The following is a 26203-nucleotide window of genomic DNA, read 5'->3' as shown; positions in this document are numbered from 1 at the left end:
CACACACACACACACACACACACACACACACAGATACACATGCCCACTGGGATTGTGAATGAAAGTCTGTTGTCCCTTAACCTCCAGGGGTATATGCCTCTTATGGGCCATTAGTCAGTTGCCTTGTAGATATAGATGCTTTGTCTTTCTCACGTGCTGCCTAGGCTGTCACTGTGGATAGAATCTGGGGAGAGGGGTTTACAGAAAAAGGTCCAGAGCCTTTGGCCAGAGACTCAACCTTCAAGCCTTAGAAAAGTAGAGAACTGCGTACAGCCAAGCAGTTGAAAGCTCATGCCTTGGAACTATGAGCCCTTGGGGTTCTTAAATGTAATAGTGGTGAATTTGCTGTCTGTGATTGGATCCCCTGGAGATGTTGGGGTTCACACTCAGCATAATTGACTGTATGCAAGTTAACCAACTCTAATATGTCTAATGGTATGTTAGTACACATGGTGGCTCTGTAGCCCCTACCTGTCTGGTTGTAGAGATTTGCACATCAGGCAACCTTTGTTGATAGATGCTGATAAGATGTGGTGGATCCTCACTAGTAGGTAGGCAGCCCTCCTGTGCTGGTATTGATAAGTGCGTGGTCAGAACTGGGACTTGAGTCATAATTAGTGGTGATTTTTTTCTTTTTTTCCAGAACAAACATGGATTCCTTTTTTTATTTAATTTTACAATCAGAAAAAATATATAAAGATCTTGATATTATCAAGCCCTTTTCTAGCTAACTTGTCACTGACCAGTTAATTAATTTCCATTATTAATAATCCTACAATTCTGTGCTCTACTACAAACCTGAAATCTTCTCTGATGTTCTTTTAGCCTTCTTCATCTGTGTACCATACTTATTTCATTGTAACCCCTTCAGACCTAGTTTCCTGAATTTATTGCCATCTTCCCTGTTAAATTCTTCATGTCAGTATGTTTCAACTTTATTTCATCTCTGATAAGCCTTTAAATTTTATGAGAAAGCAAGAGATTACATTACCAAATACAATATTAGATATATCTAATAAGATAGTAGAGTGGTTTGTGTTTTTCTACTCATATCATACAATTTTCTCCATGTTAGTAGATACTCTGAATTTAGCATAAATAAATTAATCTTCTCTAGTCATTTGATGTTTTTGAATCTCATCCATGCTTCTGCTTGAAAATTGACGAGTGACCTTATCTTTCTTTCTTATTCAATTGCAGGGGGAGAGAGGATTTCCAGGTTTGGAAGGCCACCCAGGTTTGCCTGGATTTCCAGGTCCAGAAGGGCCCCCAGGGCCTCGGGGACAAAAGGTACGTGCCAAGTTGCCAGTCAGTAATACCAAAGAAATGAAGCCATCTTAATATGGAATAAGTATCAGATGAATTAAAAACTTACTGAATTACAGCCAAAAACTAATATTTAAATAAAACATTAGAATGGCCAGGAATTTATACTTCATTGTTGGTGTTTGTAAAAGGCTAAATATTACTGCTGTATTCAAATGCTTTTGGAAGATACTGTTAATGGTGTGTGGTTATTGGGATCCTGAACAAAAATTAAGTCCTGTCAGGAGCTCAGCTGAACTGGAGAGAGCTGAACTGCCAGGTGTCAGAGTACTGGTTAAGACAACAAGCCAAAAGGAAAGTAACATTCAAGCCTTTAGTCACTTACTGTGACAGTGTGATAAGCAAAACATAAACAGAGAAAGTGTGGATTTCCCCACTGTTCCATTATTCCTCATGGAAAAGTGCCAGTGAGGGTCAAATGCTTCAGCATGGGGAATTGTTTCATTGCTCCGGAAGCTTGGAGGGAAAAAACTGGTGTTTTTTAGTATACCAGAGGGCTGGATGGATGCAGGGAGAGAGGGAAGAGCTAGGAGTGGAAAAGTACAGAGAACAGAAACAAATGTCAAGGTCCCCATCCTGCACTCAATAAAGAGGTCTTCACCAAGCCTCCATATAAAGAGGCCTTTCAATGCAGATGTGAATAAGAGCATGACCAGCCAGGAGGACTGATACCTTAACTACAACTCCCTTCAGAGACTGACATGCATTGGCTGTGCACTAATTCTGGTGTGGGATGGGCCACTTTCCTATATGAGGCTTTCTGGCATGGAATGGGCCGCTTTCCTATATGAGGCTTTCTGGCATGGGATGGGCAGCTTTTCTATATGAGGTTTACCATGAGGTCTTTGTAACTGCCTGTTGTTGGGTCTGAAAAATCACACGTAGGTCTTTAGCCAGGAGCCAGACTCCTCAATTTCATCTCTTGATTTTTTAAGACCCAAATGAGAAACATAGGTCACTCCAACATGGACTTGGATGGGTCGGACTTTGAGGAGTTATGTCACAATATAATTAGTATGAGGCTACAGTGGATCATGGTCATGATCAAAATTACTCCAAGTAGGATGATCAGGCCTGCCTGGAGGAGTGAGTCTAACCATCAGCCCCAACCATTGGGATTCCCTGGTGGCTCAGACAGTTATCAAACCAGGAATAGATGGCCCACAGCCCATCTGATCAAATTTAGAGAGCCAGAAGACTTTTTTCTTAAGTCTAGTGATAGACTGCTCTACCTTGCCAGTTTTAGTGATGTAGGTACATCATGAAGTTCTGGCAATAGCAAGACCATTCCTTGGTTGGCCAGCAGGAAGTTGAAGACTAGGCTGTTAATCCAGTACTATTCAGGCCAGGTTGGTGAGGCTGGTCTGTTGTGCTTCCAAAGCTGAAATGGTATCATTAATGACTTTAGGAGAGGTCAAGGACAAGTTGGGGCTTCCCTGGTAACTCAGCTGGTAAAGAATCCGCCTGCAATGCAAGAGACCCCAGTTCGATTCCTGGGTCGGGAAGATCCCATGGAGAAGGAATAGGCTACCCACTCCAGTATTCTTGGGCTTCCCTGGTGGTTCAGCTGGTAAAGAGTCCACTAGCATGTGGGAGACCTTGGTTTGATCCCTGGATTGGGAAGACACCCTGGAGAAGGGAACAGTTACCCACTCCAGTATTCTGGCCAAGAATTCCATGGACTGTATAGTCTATGGGGTCGCAAAGAGTCAGACACAACTGAGCAACTTTCACTTTCACTTCACTTTCAAGGACACGTTGCACACAACTTTTCCTAATGAATGGCCCTGACAGTGGAAAAAGTTGCCAGGAACATAAACATGAGTAGACTATTCTCTTGAGTAACCACAATCTACCTTGAGTTCCACTGTTACTCTGTTTTACTGTGATGTGCTCAGTGGGAGAGGCTGTTTTGAATATTTAGAAGTCTCTTGTCCATGCCTCCACTATGCACATTGGTCAGAAAGTCAAAGGCCTGACTTTTACAAACGAAATATCCCAAGATGGGGTGCACACGGTGATGGGAGGGTAAAAGTCATTGATAATCAGGAACCAAACAGCCAGAAGTCCCTCCTGGTGGGTAGAGTCCTTGAGTGGAATTGCAAAATTGTATAAGGTAGAGGAATGTATGGGGGAGAAGGCCACCACTACTGATGTCAAAATAGCTCCAGTGGCAAATTCCATATCCCTTTTCCCAGATGCCTCAGTTAATCCCAGCTTAGGAAAAAGTTGACATCTGAAGAGGTGTTTTATTTCTGTAGCATCAGAGTCCAACTGTGGCAACACATCAGTGTAACAAGGTTGGGATATCTGAGGTACTAAGAATTTCCATGTTTAGAGAAATACCCATTTGTTGTATTCAGGGACACAGCAGACATTTATCTGCAGGGTTGGGTGATGGGTGACATGTCTACCAGTTTGTCAAATTGAGTGGTCACTATCTGAGACAAATGTATCAATGAATCTAGTGAGGAGGAAGTCACGTAGGCTTTTCTATGAGAGAGAAAGAAGAGAGGGTAGATACATGCACCCTCTCTCTTTGAGCGTGTACCCACGCTCAAAGATCCAAAGATGCTGCCATCCTGTCAGTTGGTAATACTTTTCCCCATTGACTTCTGTGTGGGCAGTCTCTCCTATATCATGAGCAAGGATAACATCTTATTGCATGTTAAGATATGGAATGGGAAGAGATAATAGTGAATTTTAAGATTGGGAGAAGTTTTTTAATGGCTCTTTTGGCTCATTCTCCTTTATTATCTGTATTAGACTGATTAACTGATAGATGAAAGGGCTAGTTCTGTTCATTTTCCTGGAAAAGAAAACCAGTTTAAAACCCCTTTTTTTCCCCTAATTTTATTTCATGGAATAGTGGTACATCATGCCATTAGAGCATGAAGGGAATCAAATGGATACTTAACCAAGTGGTTTTCTTAGTAAAGGGGGAAAATTAACTTAAATACATAATACTTTTTAACACTTACTATACCATAGCATAGATTACAGGAATAGGTTTGTGCATGATCTCTGAGGAGGTGGCAGTTCACCAAGGAATTTTGTTAGATTCAGGAATAGACAGGACTTGTATAAATTTCCTGAATAGAGAACTTTTACACTGAGGAAAAAGCAAAACTCCAAATGAAGGCATAAAATTTAAGTAGGTGGGATATACGACAGAATTTTCTAGTCTAATGAGGTATAAAACATCAGAATGTTTCTTGTACACCCAAGGGCAACACAGAAATAACAGAAAGATCTGAGTCAAGTGGGTATAATTGAGCACTAGGTGCTTAGTTGCTCAGTCGTGTCCAGCTCTTTGCGACCCTATGAATTGTAGTTCTCCATGCTCCTCTGTCCATGGGATTCTCCAGGCAAGAATACTGGAGTGAGGTGTCATTTCCTGCTCCAGGGGAATCTTGCTGACCCAGGGGTTGAATCGAGGTCTCCTGCATTGAAGGTGGATTCTTCACCATTGGAGCCACCAAGGAAGCCCAGTGAGTGAAAGTCTCTCAGTCATGTCCGACTCTTTGCGACCCCTTGAACTATACAGTCCATGGAATTCTCCAGGCCAGAATACTGGAGTGGGTAGCCATCCTCTTCACCAGGGGATCTTCCCAACCCAGGGATCAAACCCAGGTCTCCCACATTGCAGGCTGAGGTGAGCCACCAGGTAAGCCCAGAATTGGGCACTAACTCAGCAGTAACCCATGCACACTGTTGGCAAAGGACATCTCGATGAATTCGAGTTTGTACTGTCCCACCCCCTTAACACCTTGAAACTACTTAAGCTCTCCATAACTTAGGTGCAGCCTTGTGAAAATGAGGTGGGAAGTCCAGCCAATTGAGGTTAAATTTCAGCGATGTTAGTGAAATGGGTCCTTAGTAATTAAGTTGAACCATAAAAAAATAAAGTTACATTTGCTGTATCTGAGTTTACCTGGTATTAGGTGCTGAGTTTTCTTGCACACCATGCTCACTGAGTGGTTTCAGTTTTAATAAAATTTATGTCAAATTATTGAAAACTAACTACATTAGGTTTTTTTGAAATAATTTACAATTAATTGGAACTATTGTACAGCAGTATGATAATTTTTAAATGTGCAGTTGTGTGCAGTTTAAATTAAGAAAGCAATTCAGTCTTTCGCTGTGATTCCATTTCTTTATCCATAAAATGAGAAGGTTTCACTGCTTTCTAAGCTCTGGGTTTTTTTAATTGGAAGCACTTTGTGCTTCAGTCTCCACCATGACTTCATACTTGCCAATATAGCTGAATTTATACTTTTTATGTGATTGGATGTTTGGACACGTGTATATATTAATGTACATACCAAGTCAAAAATTTTGTAGGATTATTCTTTAATCTGTATACATTTGTATATGAAAGTAAAAGTATAGAAAACAAATATATATATATTAATAACAAATATATATAGGAGTGTATATATAAAAATTTCCAAAGTATTGCTTTATTCTTAAAAACAATTGATTTTCCATAGATAGTGTATTCATTTTGTTCAAAATAAATTAACATAAAAGGTATACAGTGAAAAATACCTCCTTTCCACTGTGTCCATTAGCCACTGAGGTCTATACATTCGTAATGAATACTCATGTTATTTTCTTACGAAAATTGAGCATCTTTTCATTTCTGTGAACTGTGTGTTTATATAATTTGCCCACTTTTCTACTGGATTGTTGGTGTTTTCATATTTCAGTGAGCTATTTATATTTCAGGGAGATTGCCCTTTATCTGTGTATGTGTATATTTATGTGCCTCTGTGTTTATCGAAGGTCTTTTATGGCTTTGGGTTTTGAATAGGAAACGCCTTCCCCACTGTAAGATGTAAAATAATTCTCACATGTTTTATTCCAGTATATTAATAGTTTCACTTTTTTCATGTAAATATTATATCAATTTCTAATTCACCCTGGTATGGTTTGTGATATAAATTCTACTTTTATTTTCTAGATGTCCTCACAAGTGTGCCCCAATATAATTTTCTGCTCTGACTTGTAATGCATTTTCATTATATACCAAAATCACATGATTATATGGACCTGTTTCTGGACTTCTGGAAAATCCCATGGACGGAGGAGCCTGGTGGGCTGCAGTCCATGGGGTCACTAAGAGTCAGACATGACTGAGCGACTTCACTTTCACTTTTTACTTTCATGCATTGGAGAAGCAAATGGCAACCTACTTCAGTGTTCTTGCCTGGAGAATCCCAGGGACAGGGGAGCCTGGTGGGCTGCCGTCTCTGGGGTCCCACAGAGTTGGACATGACTGAAGCGACTTAGCAGCAGTAGCATACTCTTCCAATGGTCTGCTTATTCAGATGTGAGAACCAAACTCTTTTAATGACTGACTTGTTATATTTTATCTGACACTGCTAGTGTCCCCTCATTTGTCTTTTTATTCTTCAGAATTTTTCTCAGTGTTATTGCTTACTTATTTTTCCACATAAACATTAGTCACCTTGAAATCTTCTACATCTTATTCAGTGTGATGCTAAATATTTTATCTTTTTCTGCATGTTTTCTTCCATTATGTTTTCTAACAGGTAGTTGTTGGTATATAAGAAAGCTATTGATTTCTTCATGTTATTTTTATATACAGCTACCTTACTGAATTATTTTATTGATTATAGTAATTTTTCATTTAATTAACTTGGATTTCCCATGCATACAAACATATTATTTACAAATAATTTGTTTTGCCTCATTTTCCCCAATTTTTATACCTCTAATTTATTTAGCCATGTTGCTTAGTATGTCCAATATAGTATTAAGGCATCCTTGTCTTATCTCTGCCTTCAGTGGGAAGACATAAAATGATTCATTGAGTGATCAATCTTCTAGTTTTAAAATAGATTTAGATTTACTTTAATTTCCTTAAATATGCATCTGTTGTGAAAAGAGTAGATTATTAAGCTTGTTTTTAAGCAGAGTATGGTAGGCAGATTAATATCCACCTCCTAATTGTGCTTAGTCATTCAGTTGTGTCCAACTCTTTGCAACCCCATGGACTGTAGCCCACCAGGCTCCTCTGTCCATGGGGATTTTTCAGGCAAGAATACTGGAGTGGGTTGCCATGCTCTCCTCCAGGGGATCTTTCCAGTCCAGGGATCAAACCCAGGTCTCCCACATTGCAGGTGGATTCTTTACCATCTGAGCCACCAGAAAGCCAAAGATATCCATAACTAATCCCCAGAACCTGTGAATATGTTAGGTTATAAAAGTAAGTGAAATTAAGATTACAGGTGGAATTAAAGCTGCTAGTCAACTGGTTTTAAACTAGGGTAATTTTTCTGGTTGCTCTGAGTAGACCCAGTATAATCATAAGGGTCCTTTAAATGTGGAAGAGGGAGGCAGAAGAATCAGTGTCAGAGTGATGCAATGTTAGAAAAACTCATTCAGCTGTCACTGACTGTGAAGATTGAAGAGAGCCATGAGCAGAGGGATGCTGGTAGCTCTCGAAGCTGGAGAAAGAAAATAAATGAAATCTCAACCCTCCAAAAAGTAACACAGCTCTTCCACTGAGACTTCCAGAACTGTATGTAATATTGTTTTATTTTTTAGCCCACTAAGTTTGTGGTAATTTGTAAGAGCAGCATAAGAAACTAATACATCAGGTAACATTTTCTCCAAATAAAATTTTTCATGGAAACCCCAAATAAAACAGATAAAAACAGAGCTTTACTGATTGAAGAGGGGCTGTGACATGGGCATAAAGGAACCTACAAGGGAATCTCTAGGATTGTAAGTAGAGTAGTTTGGAAGCTTGTATAAAGCAAGATATCCCAAGTTAGTAAAACTATCTAAAGCCTCAGATGGTGACGTACTAACTGTATGTTCCACTGAAAATATTGCCTATTGGAGCAGGATTAGGTTTTCTTTATTCCTTTAAAAAAAAAAAAAAAAACTACTTAGGAAAACTTAGTGAGGCAAGACTTTAAATTCTCAGCAATGCAGTTGTAACTAGAAATGGGTAAATAGATTAACAATCCTGTGGGCAGCCTCTTTTGCATGGAGTCTGCAGCAGAAGCTTGAAAGGAAAGTCTGTGGTTCTTTCTTACTCCTTCTTAGCTCTGACAGTAGGAAGTGCCTGTATAAAACGTAGCAAAGCTTTAAAACAGCAAACTCATGAACAACTCATATTGAGGTTCAGAGGTGATGCTGTTTATTAGCAGCATGGTAAGCAGATTGACACAATATAGAAACTGTTCAGGTTTTCAGCTCTAATTTTGTTAATGCATAAATGATTTGGGGCTTCCCCGGTGGCCCAGGGGTAAAGATTCCACCCTGCAATGCAGGGGATGCAGGAGACATGCATTCGACCCCTGGGTCAGGGAGATCCCCTGGAAGAGGAAATGGCAACCCACTCCAGGATTCTTGCCTGGATAATCCATGGACCAGGATAATCCTTGGTGGGCTATGGTCTATGGGGTCCCAAAGAGTCAGACATGACTGAGCGACTGATCATGCACACACGCACAAATGATTTGAAGGATATCTGTACCACTATTTCATCTTTATTTTCTTGACATTATTCATAACTAACTTTACAGGTATAAAGTTTCTTCTGCCCATCAACAGTTTTCTTCTTAGTAAATAAAGGCCTTTCTTACTTTTTAGCTTTTGACTTATCTTAGTGCTTTTAGTCTTAATAATAAATACTTCTTCCTTGGGTATGTAAATTTATCACTAACTTTCACAAAGGCTCACAAAAATTTGTCTCAGTTTACAATATAAAGTTAGTTATTCGAGAGCTCTTTCTGAAGGAAACATAACTAAATATGTTGTATTTTTCAGGGTGATGATGGAATTCCAGGGCCACCAGGACCAAAAGGGATCAGAGTAAGTGATATTTGCTGTATCAAATGTTTTGTTGGTCAAACGAAGAAGCTATTGAAGTGTTATAAGGCAACTGGAAAAAGACTCATATAGAAATTCAGGAAGAGAAGTGAAATCTTTTAATGTTTCAGAGTTTGTATGTCTATAATTAGCCTTTTAGTATTTTGATAGTTGTCTTTATATATCCAGATGTCTATTTAAACTTATATAAGAAGACTTTAAAGTAGCTTATGGTTGAGAAATGTGAAAGTGTTAAATTTCAATAATTTTTCAAATTCTTAAAAATATACATCACACAAGTGGTTTAAAGCAGAACTACCCAACCAGGGTGATCATCTCAGAGTTCAGAGAACTGATCACCTCAGGTCATTGTACCCTCCCTGGGAACCAGGTACAAATGGTATAACTTTATTTGTGTGTCTTGAAGAGAGTAAGTTTGGGAAGCCTCTAGTTGAAGCCATTATGTTAAAGAATAACTATTTTTGAAAAAGGAGGTCGGTTCCATAAAGTTTTACTGCCTATACCACCATGTAACTACATAATAGCAAAATATTTAAAAAAAGAATAACTATTTTTGGAAGAATACAGTATTTTATCAGTTCTGAGATGTATGATTATTCAAGTTTTAATGTTCTGGAATTCAAGATGTGTTTGAAAATTTAAGTGCACATTTAGTGTAATTTTTCTGAATAGCTTTTAAGTAGACATATACTTTTCAGTGTGTTTTAGATTGGGAGGAAACTATAGTTTATAAATAGTACTGGCTTTTGGAAAATCAGATTTAACTTTTCTGAGCCTCAGTTTCTTCATTTGTTATATTAGAAAGTCAAACAAGGATATCTCCATGGTCTCTTTTAGCTCTGTAATTCTGTGTTCATAGATTGACAAGGTCCCTGAATTTGAATATAGAATATATGGGTGGTGGCTTAGATATTTATGTGTATTACAAAGAAAAACATTCTGATCCTCTGATCTCCAGAAATTTAGTAGATGTATACATTTTACATAAATGTTTAAAATATTCTGTTTGCTATATACATCTTAACAACACGTAGCTTGCCTTACATGCTACTTTTGACTAGTGTAGGTAGAGCAGTGGAAAAGCAGCGAAGAAACTCAAAACCCTTAACATTTTTTTAGCAGACATGCTTCTGTGTTTTTCTATCATAACTGAATATCAATATACTATTAAAGCTGTTCATAATAATCATAACATATATCTTAATAGCTATAGCTACCATTAACTATGTCCTAAGTACAAAAAAGATCTTCATGACCCAGATAATCACGATGGTGTGATCACTCACCTAGAGCCAGATATCCTGGAATGTGAAGTCAAGTGGGCCTTAGAAAGCATCACTACGAACCAAGCTAGTGGAGGTGATGGAATTCCAGTTGAACTATTTCAAATCCTGAAAGATGATGTTGTGAAAGTGCTGCACTCAATGTGCCAGCAAATTTGGAAAACTCAGCAGTGGCCACAGGACTGGAAAAGGTCAGTTTTCATTCCAATCCCAAAGAAAGGCAATGCCAAAGATGCTCAAACTACTGCACAATTGCACTCATCTCACACGCTAGTAAAGTAATGCTTAAAATTCTCCAAGCCAGGCTTCAGCAATACGTGAGCCATGAACTTCCAGATGTTCAAGCTGGTTTTAGAAAAGGCAGAGGAACCAGAGATCAAATTGCCAGCATCCTCTGGATCATCAAAAAAATGAGAGAGTTCCATAAAAACATCCTTTTCTGCTTTATTGACTATGCCAAAGCCTTTGACTGTGTGGATCACAATAAACTGTGGAAAATTCTGAAAGAGATGGGAATACCAGACCACCTGACCTGCATCTTGAGAAACCTATATGCAGGTCAGGAAGCAACAGTTAGAACTGGACATGGAACAACAGACTGGTTCCAAATAGGAAAAGGAGTACGTCAAGGCTGTATATTGTCACCCTGCTTATTTAACTTCTGTGCAGAGTACATCGTGAGAAACTCTGGGCTGGAAGAAGCACAAGCTGGAATCAAGATTGCCAGGAGAAATATCAATTACCTCAGATATGCAGATGACACCACCCTTATGGCAGAAAATGAAGAGGAACTAAGAAGCCTCTTGATGAAAGTGAAAGAGGAGAGTGAAAAAGTTGGCTTAAAACTCAACATTCAGAAAACGAAGATCATGGCATCTGGTCACATCACTTCATGGGAAATAGATGGGGAAACAGTGGAAACAGTGTCAGACTTTATTTTTGGGGGCTCCAAAATCACTGCAGATGGTGACTGCAGCCATGAAATTAAAAGGCGCTTATTCCTTGGAAGAAAAGTTATGACCAACCTAGATAGCATATTGAAAAGCAGAGACATTACTTTGCCAACAAAGGTCCGTCTAGTCAAGGCTATGGTTTTTCCAGTGGTCATGTATAGATGTGAGAGTTGGACTGTGAAGAAATTTGAGTGCCGAAGAATTGATGCTTTTGAACTGTGGTGTTGGAGAAGACTCTTGAGAGTCCCTTGGACTGCAAGGAGATCCAACCAGTCCATTCTGAAGGAGATCAGCCCTGGGATTTCTTTGGAAGGAATGATGCTAAAAGCTGAAACTCCAGTACTTTGGCCACCTCATGTGAAGAGTTGACTCATTGGAAAAGACTCTGGGAGGGATTGGGGGCAGGAGGAGAAGGGGATGGCAGAGGATGAGATGGCTGGATGGCATCACTGACTTGATGGACGTGAGTCTGAGTGAACTCCGGGAGGTGGTGATGGACAGGGAGGCCTGGCGTGCTGTGATTCATGGGGTCGCAAAGAGTCGGACAGGACTGAGCGACTGAACTGAACTGAACTGTAGTATTGCTGAGACTAAGAAAATCTGTCCACTCTATCACTTCCCACTTTCAAGTGTCTGAGAGTGCTTAGAACTTGGTGGCCTAATAGTTCCTGCATCCTCAGATCTCAGCTCACAGGCAGCTGTTGGCATGCAGATTTTAAAAGACTTATTATGGAAAACTTAAAGCATACACAGATTTACAGAGAAAATATTAATATTACAGTGACATCCCCCATGAAGTCATTACTTGGCTTCAAAAACTATCAACATTTTGACAGCTTTGTTTCTATACCTCACCACTATTGCCTGTAATATTTTAAAGTAAATCCCTCACATCATCATTCCACCAATAAATATTATGTTTCTTGAACTTATAACCACATTATGCCGTTATTACACCTCAAAAACTTAGCAAAAACTTTTCAATATCCTTTAAAACTCAGTCTGTATTCAGATTTTCTCAATTGTCCCAAAGATTTCTTTTTGCAGTTGGTTTGTTCAAACCAGGATCCAGGCAAGTTCCACATATTGCATTGGCTTGATGTATTTCTTAAGCCTCTTCTATTATGCCATTGAAGAAACTGCATCATGGCGTTGTACTGTGTTCCACAATCTGGATCTGCCTGACTGTTTCCTCATGATGTCATTTAACTTATTTCTCTGCCCCCCATGTTTCCTGCAACTTTGAGGTTGCCTTAGAAGAGGCACTAGAGAACTTTCTAGGAAAAAAGAAAAACCTGTACATTTAAGATGTGTGCATTTTACTATATATAAACTATACTGATTAAAAAATGAAAGAAAATTGAAAAACAATACTTTATAGGTACTGCTGTATATTTACTATTGAATTACATCTCATGGCACAAACGTCTGTCTATCCCACTTTTTTGATGCTAGATTTGGTCAATGGTCTCAAATATATGAGCCTGATTCTGCCACCAGAATTTCCCTATCAACTTTCACATAGTGGTTTAGCATCCATCCATGATCATTGGTTAGATCCAAGTTTTTGTTTTTTGTTTTATTTTTTTCGTTTGGAGTTGCAAAATGTTAAGTTTTAAAAGTCTATCAGTCCTTCATTGAATAGCTTGAATTCTAATTCATTAACTTGAATTCTGATTTATCAGCTGAATTCTAGTGGGGTAATGAGTTTGTACACTGGCAACTTCGAGTGATGATCAAAGAAGGTTTTCTTTAATTTATCATTAGAAACATGGAATTTCTGTGTTTCAATCACTTGTACTCATTATTCTTTTTGAAGCTCAAATTATTTCATCTTTGTCTGTGGGAGCCTCTTCAAGTTGGCCCCTGTGATTTGTCCTATTGACAAAACCCTATTGATCTTTGATAATTTCTTTGCTTTCTGACATAAGACCCTTCAGGCTCAACTTATGCATGTCCTCTCTAGATCTGGAATTGACCATGTCTCTGATTACAGATTCTTTCAGTGATTTAGATTCCACAGTCTGAATATAAGGAGTGTTCATTGCTACTAGTTTTGTCACTATTTTGATGCATTTTAAGTGGACAGAGTTAAGAAATATGTATTTTTTAAAGAGAAAAAATGAGTTCATATTATTATTTCCAACTGAACTTTAATATAAATTTTTTTATACTTGTTGTCTCCCCCTGCCACCTTTCTCTCTCTAACATGAAAATCTTCATTTCCCAATTATATTAATATGATTAATTCCTTTGTCCTACACTATAGCTATAATGACTTCAAAATAACAATATATAAATAAACAAAATAAACATTTCAATTTTAAAAGCAATAGTAGAAATCTTAACTGCCACTAATTATTTCTTTGCTGAATTGACTCATTTCAGTCAAAAGTAGTTTTCTTCTATGTATGGTCACTGTCCATAGTTTGATATACATTAGGTTCATTGGTTCCAGCTTGCTTTCAATTGTTGATGATTTCCTTTTTACCTTTTTTTAAAATTTTTCATTATTTTTTTAATTTTATTTTATTTTTAAACTTTACAATATTGTATTAGTTTTTTTTTCTTTTTTTTTCTAATTTTATTTTATTTTTAAACTTTACATAATTGTATTAGTTTTGCCAAATATCAAAATGAATCTGCCACAGGTATACATGTGTTCCCCATCCCGAACCCTCCTCCCTCCTCCCTCCCCATACCATCCCTCTGGGCCGTCCAGTGCACCAGCCCCAAGCATCCAGCATTGTGCATCGAACCTGGACTGGCAACTCGTTTCCTACATGATATTTTACATGTTTCAATGCCATTCTCCCAAATCTTCCCACCCTCTCCCTCTCCCACAGAGTCCATAAGACTGTTCTATACATCAGTGTCTCTTTTGCTGTCTCGTATACAGAGTTATTGTTACCATCTTTCTATTAATTCTATATAATTCCATATATATGCGTTAGTATACTGTATTTATGTTTTTCCTTCTGGCTTACTTCACTCTGTATAATAGGCTCCAGTTTCATCCACCTCATTAGAACTGATTCAAATGTACTCTTTTTAATGGCTGAGTAATACTCCATTGTGTATATGTACCACAGCTTTCTTATTAGTTTTGCCAAATATCGAAATGAATCCGCCACAGGTAAGACTAGGTATAGTCAGAGATGCTTCCCATCCTTCTTTACCATCTCCCCATTCTCTTTCCTCTTTCCCCCAGAGGTAATTATTTTTCATTTGCTGTTTATCTTTTCATTGTTTAGTATCACTACCTTTGTTATAAAAAGGTAGTATATTATATACAGTACTTAAACTTTGTTTCTTTTACTTAACATTCTGTCCTGGAGATCAGTATGTATTTCAGTGTACAGAGATCTTCCACATTCTTTTTTAAAGCTGTGTGGTTTCTTATTATGCAGATATACCATAGTTTATTTATTCATGTCCCTATTTGTTCTCTGGAGAAGGAAATGGCAGCCCACTCCAGTATTCTTGCCTGGACAATTCCATGAACAGAGGAGCCTGGTGGGCTACAGTCCAAGGGGTCACAAAGAGCTGGACGTGACTGAGCACACAGGCATGCCTTATTTCTAACCTTCAGCTATAATTCTGGTTATATGTCCATTTCTAAACTTCAGCTACAATAATTCTGTCAGTAACCTTGGATTTCATGTTTTATAATTTCTTATGTGCCTTTGGGATAGATTTCTTGAAATGAGTTGCTTCAAAGAGTAAATAAATACATGTGTAATTTTGTTAGATATTTCCAAATTTCTCTCTATGGTGTTTAAATTCCACTAGCAGTTGTATGAAAGTACCTTTTCTTCTTGGCCTTACCTACAGAGAATTTTGTCAAACTTGTATTTTTTGTCAATCCTGACAGGGATATTTGATTAAGATTTTGGGGGTGATCACATTGATGTTCTCAGAGGCAGATATGTCAGTATTTGCCACTTATCCATACCCTGCTGTATTCAGGATTCATCACAAACCTTGGATAATCACTTTGTCTTTTAGAACAGACATTTCATCCACTAATTTGCCTGCTCCTACATCACCAAAAACTGGAAAATCCTTAAAGAAATTGGAATACCAGACCACCTGACCTGCCTCTTGAGAAACCTGTATGCAGGTCAGGAAGCAACAGTTAGAACTGGACATGGAACAACAGACTGGTTCCAAATAGGTAAAGGAGTACATCAAGGCTGTATATTGTCACCCTGCTTATTTAACTTCTGTGCAGAGTACATCATGAGAAACGCTGGGCTGGATGAAGCACAAGCTGGAATCAAGACTGCCAGGAGAAATATCAATAACCTCAGATATGCAGATGACACCACCCTTATGGCAGAAAGTGAAGAGGAACTTAAGAGCCTCTTGATGAAAGTGAAGAGGAGAGTGAAAAAGTTGGCTTAAAGCTCAACATACAGAAAACTAAGATCATTGCATCTGGTCCCATCACTTCATGGCAGATAGATGGATAGATGGGAAAACAGTGGAAACAATGACAGACTTCATTTTTCTGGGCTCCAAAATCACTGAAGATGGTGACTGCAGCCATGAAATTAAAAGACGCTTACTTCTTGGAAGAAAAGTTATGACCAACCTAGACAGCATATTAAAAAGCAGAGACATTACTTTGCCAACAAATGTCCATCTAGTCAAGGCTATGGTTTTTCCAGTAGTCATGTATGGATGTGAGAGTTGGACTGTAAAGAAAGCTGAGCACCAAAGAACTGATGCTTTTGAACTGTGGTGTTGGAGAAGACTCTTGAGAGTCCCTTGGACTGCAAGGAGATCCAACCAGTCCACCCTAAAGGAAATCAGTCCTGAATGTTTATTTGAAGGACTAATGTTGAAGCTGAAACTCCAATACTTTGGCTACCTGATGCAAAGAACTGACTCATTTGAAAAGACCCTGATGCTCCGAAAGATTGAAGGCAGGAGGAGAAGGGGATGACAGAGGATGAGATGGTTGGATGGCATCACTGACTCAATGGACATGAGTTTGAATAAACTCCAAGAGTTGGTGATGGACAGGGAAGCCTGGCATGCTGCAATCCATGGGGTCACAAAGAGTCGAACATGACTGAGTGAGTGAACTGAACTGAACTTAGGACAATTAAAACAATTCAATCAAATAGGAGTATCTTCTATAGGTTTCTATAAATGAGATTTTAAACATGTATAGTTTCTTCTATAGTGTTTAAAAAAGAATGAGTGGTAATAATCAATGAGACACATTTTGTCTGTTGCTGTCTAAATGTAGTTTTCTTAATTCCCTTAGGTTGGATATTATTTTATTGTCATTGGTTGTTATTTGGTTATTTATTTCTTTTTATAGGGTCCTCCTGGACTTCCTGGATTTCCAGGGACACCAGGTCTTCCTGTAAGTAGAATTTGGCTTCTTATTTTTAAAATCTCTTAAAACAGTAATCTAAGAAATATTATACATGTGGTATATCTCCTTTCAAAGGGAATGCCAGGCCATGATGGGGCCCCAGGACCTCAAGGTATCCCTGGATGCAATGGAACCAAGGTGAGATTTATTTGACTTAATCTTAGGCAATATGCTTGATAATGGACTAAACATTTCAAGGAATCAATATCGAGAATGTCAAATAAGAGATATAGTAGCTTCATGTCTAGGACAAACATAGGGTATGTTCTGAGTTAGCATTTTCAATATACTGAAACATCAGTAATTCGTTAAGCCTGTATAATTAGTTGGGATATTGCATTGAGTTGAAGATTACCTACCAAATCCCTTTTGTGTTTTAGTGTTAAGTAGAATGAGAGTTTTTGCCATACATTGACATGAATCAGCCATGGGTGTACATGTGTTCCCCATCCTGAACCCTCCTCCCTTCTCCCTCCCCATCCCATCCCTCAGGGTCATCCCAGTGCACCAGCCCTGAACACCCTGTCTCATGCATCAAACCTGGACTGGCAATCTATCTCACATATGATAATATACATGTTTCAGTGAATGAAATGAGAGTTAAATGAGAGTTAAAAAGGAATTAGGATATATCAGTTCAGTTCAGTCGCTCAGTCGTGTCCGACTCTTTGCAACCCCATGAATTGCAGCACGCCAGGCCTCCCTGTCCATCACCAGCTCCCAGAGTTCACTCAAACTCATGTCCATCAAGTCGGTGATGTCATCCAGCCATCTCATCTTCTGTCATCCCCTTCTCCTCCTGCCCCCAATCCCTCCCAGCATCAGAGTCTTTTCCAATGAGTCAACTCTTCACACAAGGTGGCCAAAGTACTGGAGTTTCAGCTTTAGCATCATTCCTTCCAAAGAACACCCAGGACTGATCTCCTTCAGAATGGACTGGTTGGATCTCCTTGCAGTCCAAGGGACTCTCAAGAGTCTTATCCAACACCACAGTACATGTTTGTACATATAAACACACATATATATGTATGTGTATGTATATATATATATATATACACACACACACACAAACACATCTATATTATCAGTTTTTAAGAGTAATACTTATGAATGTCATTCATTAACTTTGATTTTTTTAAACTAGGTACACTTAAAATTTTCAAATCTTTCATATTCTTTTTTTTAAATTAAATTTATTTATTTTAATTAGAGGCTGATTACTTTACAATATTGTATTGGTTTTGCCATACATTAACATGAATCTGCCACGGGTGTACACATGTTCCCAATCCTGAACCCCCCTCCCACCTCCCTCCATATTAAACCTTTTTTATCTTGCCTAATAACTTCCTGAAGAAAAATCCTAAGAATCTATATGTAATACACCACATCAGTTTTTACTATGAACTATTAGTATGAAACCTGAAACTTCTCCATCGTAGAAAATAATGAATTTAACAAGTGAGAAAATAAAGTATCATATGCTACAAACAATGTTTCCTGGCCCTCTTTTCTTTAGTCAAGACTAAATCCAACTATTTGGATTAAGTATAAAGTGAGAACAAGAAAACAACAGAGGAAAATTTGCTCTTTTTAAAAGCTTACAAGTATTTGTTTCCATTTCTTATTCCCTCACTTTTCTCCTTATATAGGTTAATGAAATATTGTTTTCTGTGTATCCTTTTGATATTTCAATATTGCACATAATACTCTGTGAAACTATTCTGAAATACCGCAGATCTTTCTAATTAATGACATTTGTCATATTTTATATTAGGGCATAATATTTAAAATAACTTGAACAAACTATTTTGTATTATGCAGGCCATCACATTTTATGATAATCATTGTAGTGTATACTTGTAGGCAATAAAGTTATTGTTACCTCCAATATTTCTCCAAGTCAGTGTCATCCTTGCCACTAATAATAATATTCTGATTTTGGATTTGTGAGGCTTACTTGTGTTTTTCAGTTTTGCTTGGGGCAACCTTACAGTGATAGGACCAACATGGAGTTAGCTTGCATGGCATATTGCTTGTTAAAGCAGGCTACATTCATGTGCCTATTATGGTAATTTGATTGTTTTTTGCTAGCATGTCTTGAGCAACAAACAGACTACTAGTCAAAGTTTTAATAAGACCAGATATATCTACAATGAGTATAGTATGCTATGTGATTAAAGGGATCTTTTTCTTTTTTTGTTAAAGCAACACCTTAGCAGATCTCATGATTAGTTGCATTTGAGTCCCCTCCAATTATGTAAGCAACAAAAAAATTTTAAAAACATTATGTGCACCTGCAGATTAAATGGAATCTTATATTTCTAACTATGTAACTGGGCTTCCCTTGTGGATCAGCTGGTAAAGAGTCTGCCTGCAATGCGGGAGATCTGGGTTCGATCCCTGGGTTGAGAAGATCCCCTAGAGAAGGGAAAGGCTACCCACTCCAGAATACTGGCCTGAAAAAAGCATTATGTGTACCTGCAGATTAAATGGGTTCTTATATTTCTAACTATGTAACTAATTGAATGAACCCTAGAGATGGAGTCAAAATATATGGATTCTTTTGCTCTCTGTTTTCTAAACTCGATGTATAGGCCACTTCCTTTCTGTTTGGGCTTATTTTTTCCATGTATAAAAAGTGGTGGAGAAAGGGATATTGGACAATAAGTGAAAGGTACATAGCTGTATCATTTACTCTTTTAAGCCTCTGACGAGGATGTTTCTAGAAGTACTACAGCACATGGGTATTTGAAAGGAGGTTGCAATGGGGTTCTTCTACAGCCATTTTAGCCTTTGTTTTCTAAACCAAATGTCCATATTAGTACTTTACAATAGGGAGTGAGAAAGACTGGATGCCTAGAGAACATAATGACCTGCAATTGCTAAAACTATTGCTATGATTATACTCTTGGTGATATTAATGGCATTCTTTCTAACCATCTTTTCCTCTTTACAAAAATAATTTGAAATAGTTTACAATAAAAGAAAAAAGCAATGGGGCAGTTAAAATATGAATCTATATAATACATGGGCAGGAAATTGGGGCAGATCATTAACTATTAAATGTGATGATAGCCAGGAATCTGTGATATGATTCTCTCAAAATGGATTTGTCAGAAGAAAATGACTAAAGTAGAAGATTTTTTTCCTTTATTTCTGATTGGGATTCATGAGTGGAGATAAAAGTATCTTAAAAAGTTGAATTGATATGGATAGTTGATATAAGGTAATTGAAAAGTGAAGGCTAATGAATTTTTGACAATCTGGCATGTTTCAAAATGACTTGCAGAAATTTTTTCAGTAAGTCGTTGTTTGTTGGTATAATGATGCTTTTTTTTTGTTCCTCCATGCTTTTTATTTTTAACTCCTTCTAGGGAGAACGTGGATTTCCAGGCAGTCCCGGTTTTCCTGGTTTACAGGGTCCTCCAGTAAGTTATAAAATTCGAAATTATAATGAACACAGGAATTAACATAAGCAGAAGTGTACAAAGTGAGCTCAGTGCATTTGTATGGAACAAAATAGTACTTTTCAAAGTAATAAAGTAAAAGGATTTTTTAAAAATAGAAGTTAGTAGTGCATAGAGCTTTCTGCTGGGTAAAAGCAAAGATTCTGTAGTGCATATTTAATATAAATGTCATCTCTAAGTATCTTAAGATACCTTTTCCTCAGAATGATCTTATAGCAATCTATTCAATTTTGCTTGCTCCTTCTCCTCTCATTCATATAATTCCTTTTCTTTTTAATAATAGGGACCTCCTGGGATCCCAGGTATGAAGGTAAGTATCTCATGTTGGAAAGGTAAGCATTTTAAAGTATTTGGAAAGCCTGCATCTTCAGTCAGATAATGTGTCTGACTTCTGTGTTAAAACGGATGCTTCTAGAAGTTGCACAGGTGCACATTTATGAGCTCTCCTTAAGTATTCTCCTTTGTTCTTGTAGCTTTAAGTACCTTTTATGGGCTGGTATGCTTGCAAATGTGTATATCAGCCTCACAGTTCTTTTTGATACCTTCCTTATTACATTTTGATTCAGTTGACCACCTGCTCCCTCTGGAAATATTCTTTCCCTCTGGCTTCTGCAAGGGAATATTCTGGGAATATTCTTTCCCTTTTCCTAATCTTTCTTCTGCATCTCCAGTCGTTCTGCAGTCTTCTGTGCAAGCTCATGTTGTTCTATCTAGCAGGCATCAAGACACAGTCCTGATCCCTTCTTCCCTTCTATGCCTAGCAATATCATTATTGCTCATGGTATTGATTGCTGTCTAGTTATGGAACACCTACATTCCTGTCTCTAAAACAGAATTTTCTTCTGAGTTATATGCATGCATTAAACTGCTTCCCTGACATCCCTCTGACTTATCTCCCAGACATTCAAATTAATGTCCTCAGAGTTAACCCAGACCCCCAAATAAACCTTTGCCTCCTTCTGTTGTCCTCATCTCTAAAATTTGCATCACTATATACCATGTACACTTTTACATGTACCAAAACCTGAGAGTTAGTATTTGCATTTTCTATTCCTTCACACATCTCCTCATTGCATACTATCTCTAAATACTGTTAATTTTGCCTGTAAGTATATATATTAAAGTTCATCTACTTTTTCTTCATTTCCACTGCCAGCACACTAACCATAATGCCTCATCTGGATTAGTGTAGTAGCCTCTTAACTAGTTTCTTTTTCGTCCCCCTCACCTCCCAGCATGATTTATTCTATACAAAGCAGCCAAGAATGATCTTTTAAAAATATGAATCAGTAATTTAAATGTCTCCTTATAAACCTTCAAGGGTTTCTGCATCCAAGATAAATCCACATTTTTTTCTATGGCCTGTAAGATCTGCGTATTCTGGTCCTTGCCCCACATTTCCAGCCTCATCCCTAAGCTGCTTTTCCTTGGGCTCCCTGATCACACCAGTCTGCACTAAGTTATTTGAATGTGCCAGATTCTTCCCTTTCTGGGTCCTTTGTTCATGCTGCTTACATTGCCTAATGCTCTTCCCCCATCTTCACCTGGCTGACTCACGATCCTTTAGATTTCAGCCTGAATGTTGCCTTTATAGATTGCCCTTCTTTACTGCCCAAACAAATTTTCTCCACTATTTCTTTTTTTTAAATTGAAATATATTTGATATATAACATTGTGTAAATTTAAGGTGTACATGTTAATTATATATTGTAATATGATCTCCATTATAACGATAGTTAGCCCCTCTAGGACATCACATAATTATCATTTCTGTGATTGTTCTCCACCATTTCTTTATCATGTACCATGTAGTTTTCCTTTATAGTCCTAAACAGAAAATTTTATCATCTTATTTGTTTACATGTTATGATATGAATTTCTCCAGTATATTACTAGCACAGTGAGAACAGGTGTCTTGTTTTATCTTCTTTGCTACAAAGCATCCAAAGCCTAACACAATTCTTGGCAAATATTAATATTTAATGTTTTTCATGAATGAGTAACCAAAGGTATGACAGGTTCTTAACAAATTGAGTGGACTTCCATGTACTCTACCCACTTCCTCATTTTCCTTTGAAGAGTAAATGTATTCATTTAACCACTGAGGTCGCCTAAATCTTTGAGGACACTTATGTGACAAATTGAACGCCTAGTTCATTTTTTGTATTCTGGCCAGCTTTGCTGTATCATAACTATTACTTACAATTGCCACTTATGGTTTCTTTCAGGGAGAACCGGGTAGTATAATTATGTCATCCCTGCCAGGACCAAAGGGTAATCCAGGCTATCCAGGTCCTCCTGGAATTCAAGTAAGCATCTGCTGACTTTCTACTTGGCCCTATTGATTAAATCAGGTCACAGCATCAGTTTTTTTAATCCTCAGCCTTTAGTATTCTCTATTTTCATTATAGAAATTAGCATCTAAGGTTTGATAGATATGGCAGGTATGTTGTATGTGAAAATAAAAGCAGTCTTGACCAGGGAGCTTTTTAAGAAGTGTGGCTTGTTCTTTTACCTTTCAAATCCAGTTTCCATGGAAATTTTTGTTTCAGAGTTTTGCAGTGGAAACAGCCTTCTATATAGTCTTATTTCTGTGCTGTGGGAATCAATAGGGTAGTAGGAGTAAATGGTCTGATAAAAATTTCAGGTTTCCCATTCAAGGTATTTGAAGAATTCATTTATAACATTATTAGTTATGCATAATGTATGAACATATTTTGAAGGCTGAAAGAATAAAATATATGTATCATGAACATCAAGTGTAATCTTTAGAAAAATTATCATGTCAGCCTACACATAACATACACAGAGATGACAACTTTTGGGGATTTATTGATTAGGGAATTAATTTTTTTAAGGTTTATATTTCATGACGATTGCTGTCTTTACCAAAAATAAAAATCAATTCTTTCTAATATTTGATCACTAAGATACAATGTCAGGGACTTTTTTCATTAATCATCTAAATACATACTTGATATCACCCATCCATATGTTCTTAAGTATGTATTACCAATCTTTTCTAAATTTTACTGTATTATATTTGAAAATATAGCAGAATACATGCAAAGTATATGTAGGTTATAAAGCAAAATGACCAAATGAGCACTCATGAACACAATGCAGTATTTAAGAACTAGAACATTGTAATTTTCAATCAACCTTTCTTGGCAGTCACATCCTTCTGCATTCTCCCAAGATGTAGCTACCATCCTGGGTTTTCCATTTCTTCTTAAAAATAGTTTTATTACCTGCACATATATCATTTAGTATTTAGTTTTTAGAGTAATATGAAATGTGTGTGTAGTTTTCTGCAACTTTTTCTATTTGATATGTTAAGATTCACCCATATTATTGTATATGACCATAGTTCATTCAGTTTCACTTCCATGTTACACTCCATTGTTTGATATACTAGATTTTGTTTCTCTAATCTCCTGTTGTTGGATTTTGGGGTTGTTTTGAGATTTTTTAAATTACAAAATAATCCATAATTTATATCTAGATATAAAATTGCTAGATTTCAAGGCAGTCAAATTTTCAACTTATTAAGATGCCTAATTTTGCTCCACAACCATTACATCATTCCTTTATCTTTTGTCCCAGTTTTTCTGACTTCCCTCTTTGTGTTTAATTTTATGTATTTTTATTTTAAAATTAGGGAAGCCACCTTGAATCTAGTAGGCTTTCCCTTCCCATTTCTAGCATAAAAGCTTCACTAAATGCCCATCTTTATTGCTTCATATTTTAAAACTTCCGTACTATACATTTGTCCCATATTTATTGTATACCACTGTAAAACAAGTTCTCTAAAAACTGCATTCATTCTGTTTAGTTGAATTTCTTTATAGTCATTCAGTCCTTTTGTTCTTCTACATTTTAAAATTCTGCTTATAGTACTTCAGAATTATAGAATTGTAGAACAGAATTCTGGCAACTAAACTTAAATTTCATCCATTTAGTTCTTTATACAAGTTTTTTCTTATCCTTTCCTTTACTTTCTTTATAACAGGGCCCAGCTGGTCCCCCTGGTATACCAGGGCCAATTGGTCCCCCAGGACCACCAGGTTTGATGGTGAGCTTGCTTCTGTAATTTCATTTCTCCTCCTTTTCTTTCATTTTAAAAATATTAATATTATTTGTATTACTTGAAAGTATAATGAATTTGATCTATAGTTTTCTTAAATTTTCTTATATAGAGATTCTATAGTGTTATGGTGAATAATATATATGCTAAATAATAGCTCCATTTTATAGATGGAAAGAATGAGGTACACAAAAGGAAAGATTTCAAATAAAGTATCTTGGTGGTTAACTCTTGATGTGTCAGGTTTGAAGTCACTTCTGGGGCCATCTTATGAAGACTTCTAAGGCAATTCTTAAGTCACTTGATGAAACGTGTTTCTTCAAGATGCAGTTTTCTGTTAAAAAGGAATAAAAATAGATATTCATACACAAAAAAGTATCGGCTCTCATTTCTTAAGGACCTGTGACAGAACGGTAGGATTGGTGAGGGTAGTGAATCACTGTGAAATGGGATAAGGATTTTTATTCCCCAGGAAAGAAGCAAAAACTTACAAAGACCCTGAATGTGCAACCAGTTCTCTTACTTTACTACCTGTATCGTCACTTATATTTCTACTCTAATAAATTGTAAGTACTTTTACCCCTGAAATACTTAAATTTCATTTAAGTCATATTTTAAACTTAGAACTTTACTGTTGCCCTGTTAAAAGGGCAAGAAAATTGTACTTCAAAGTAATTTCTCATATGCCACTCTATCTCTCATCTATCATATATTTAAAGGACAGTTTTCATTATACCTTTATAGATTATACATTTTTCCTTGTGACCATTGGTCCTCTATTCATGAATGAAAGGAATAATGAAATAATGTTTGATAAATACTAGAAGATCTACCAGGAAAAGTTTGTGATTTCTGCTTTTTTAGGAATCTTTAGGAGAGGATTAGAAAACCTCTTTGTTTAATTTGTTTTAGTTGTAAATATCTTGCAAAACATGAGACTCTGGAGCATGGCACTTTTTCCGAACTCTTACAACTTTGGCCTACCCTAGGTGTATTGTTACACCTTGAATTTCCTTAATTCTTGTGACCACATAATACATTCACTCTGTTCTTAATGTCCCTGCAATTAACCTTGATTCAAAGGATGAAGCCAAGTCTTAGAAATGCTACCAAGGTATAATATGTAAATAAACAGATCAGTTGACATCAGGAGGTGATCTCTCTGGACAGACAAATGCCAATTTAACTTTTCAAACCTTAAAACATTCTCAAATATACAAAATCATATAAAATCAAATTGCACTAAAAAAGTAAACACGTACCTTTTAGAAATGGACAGTTAATTGTCTAATGGTACCTAAGTTCAACCCATAATTCTGATATGATAAGTTTGATATTTGTTGGGATTAATTTTTGTATTGATTTTTGGCATGAGTGCTACCCCATGGCCTCTACCCATCCTTGCACTTCTTCCCTCACCCATCTGTAGCCTGTCAAGAGAAGTCACCACTATTATCTAGTTTCTCTAAATCAATTTAAATATGTGTCTCTGATGAGAAAACAATGAGAAAAAAAACTCAGGAAATATTATTTTAAAGGACTTTTTTCAGTCCTTCTATGAAACCAACTTATTTTTAATATACTCATTAATATAGCTCTTTTTTCCTTTTTCTGTGTCTTTCACTCTTAGGGCCCTCCTGGCCCACCAGGACTTCCAGGACCAAAGGTAATTTTCTTTCTTCTTTTAGCATCTTTTATTTGGTGTGGATTTTTTTTGTTGTTGTTGTTATTGTCAATGAGGTTTTTAGTTTAATTTGTTTATTTTTTAATTGGAGGAAAATTGCTTTACAATGTTGTGTTGGTTTCTGCCATAGTCAACG

The 26203-nt window shown here is 37.0% G+C and overlaps 1 protein-coding gene across 3 annotated transcripts in view; it reads left to right on the top strand.

Annotated features, from left to right (window-relative positions):
* Positions 1 to 26203, top strand: part of COL4A5 (collagen type IV alpha 5 chain) — a 252576-nt gene that overhangs the window by 127700 nt on the left and 98673 nt on the right. For all 3 annotated transcript variants that reach the window (XM_027533232.1, XM_027533235.1, XM_027533234.1), the window contains exons 3-11: positions 1201 to 1290; positions 9136 to 9180; positions 16770 to 16814; positions 16902 to 16964; positions 20204 to 20257; positions 20580 to 20606; positions 22525 to 22605; positions 24309 to 24371; positions 26014 to 26049. In XM_027533232.1, coding sequence (XP_027389033.1) covers positions 1201 to 1290; positions 9136 to 9180; positions 16770 to 16814; positions 16902 to 16964; positions 20204 to 20257; positions 20580 to 20606; positions 22525 to 22605; positions 24309 to 24371; positions 26014 to 26049 — 504 coding nt within the window. The remainder of the gene's footprint in view (positions 1 to 1200; positions 1291 to 9135; positions 9181 to 16769; positions 16815 to 16901; positions 16965 to 20203; positions 20258 to 20579; positions 20607 to 22524; positions 22606 to 24308; positions 24372 to 26013; positions 26050 to 26203) is intronic.

The sequence above is a fragment of the Bos indicus x Bos taurus genome, chromosome X (genome assembly GCF_003369695.1).
Source record: "Bos indicus x Bos taurus breed Angus x Brahman F1 hybrid chromosome X, Bos_hybrid_MaternalHap_v2.0, whole genome shotgun sequence".
Lineage (NCBI taxonomy): Eukaryota > Metazoa > Chordata > Mammalia > Artiodactyla > Bovidae > Bos > Bos indicus x Bos taurus.
The sequence above is the reverse complement of the archived record's forward strand: the minus strand, read 5'-3'. Positions and strand labels throughout refer to the sequence as shown.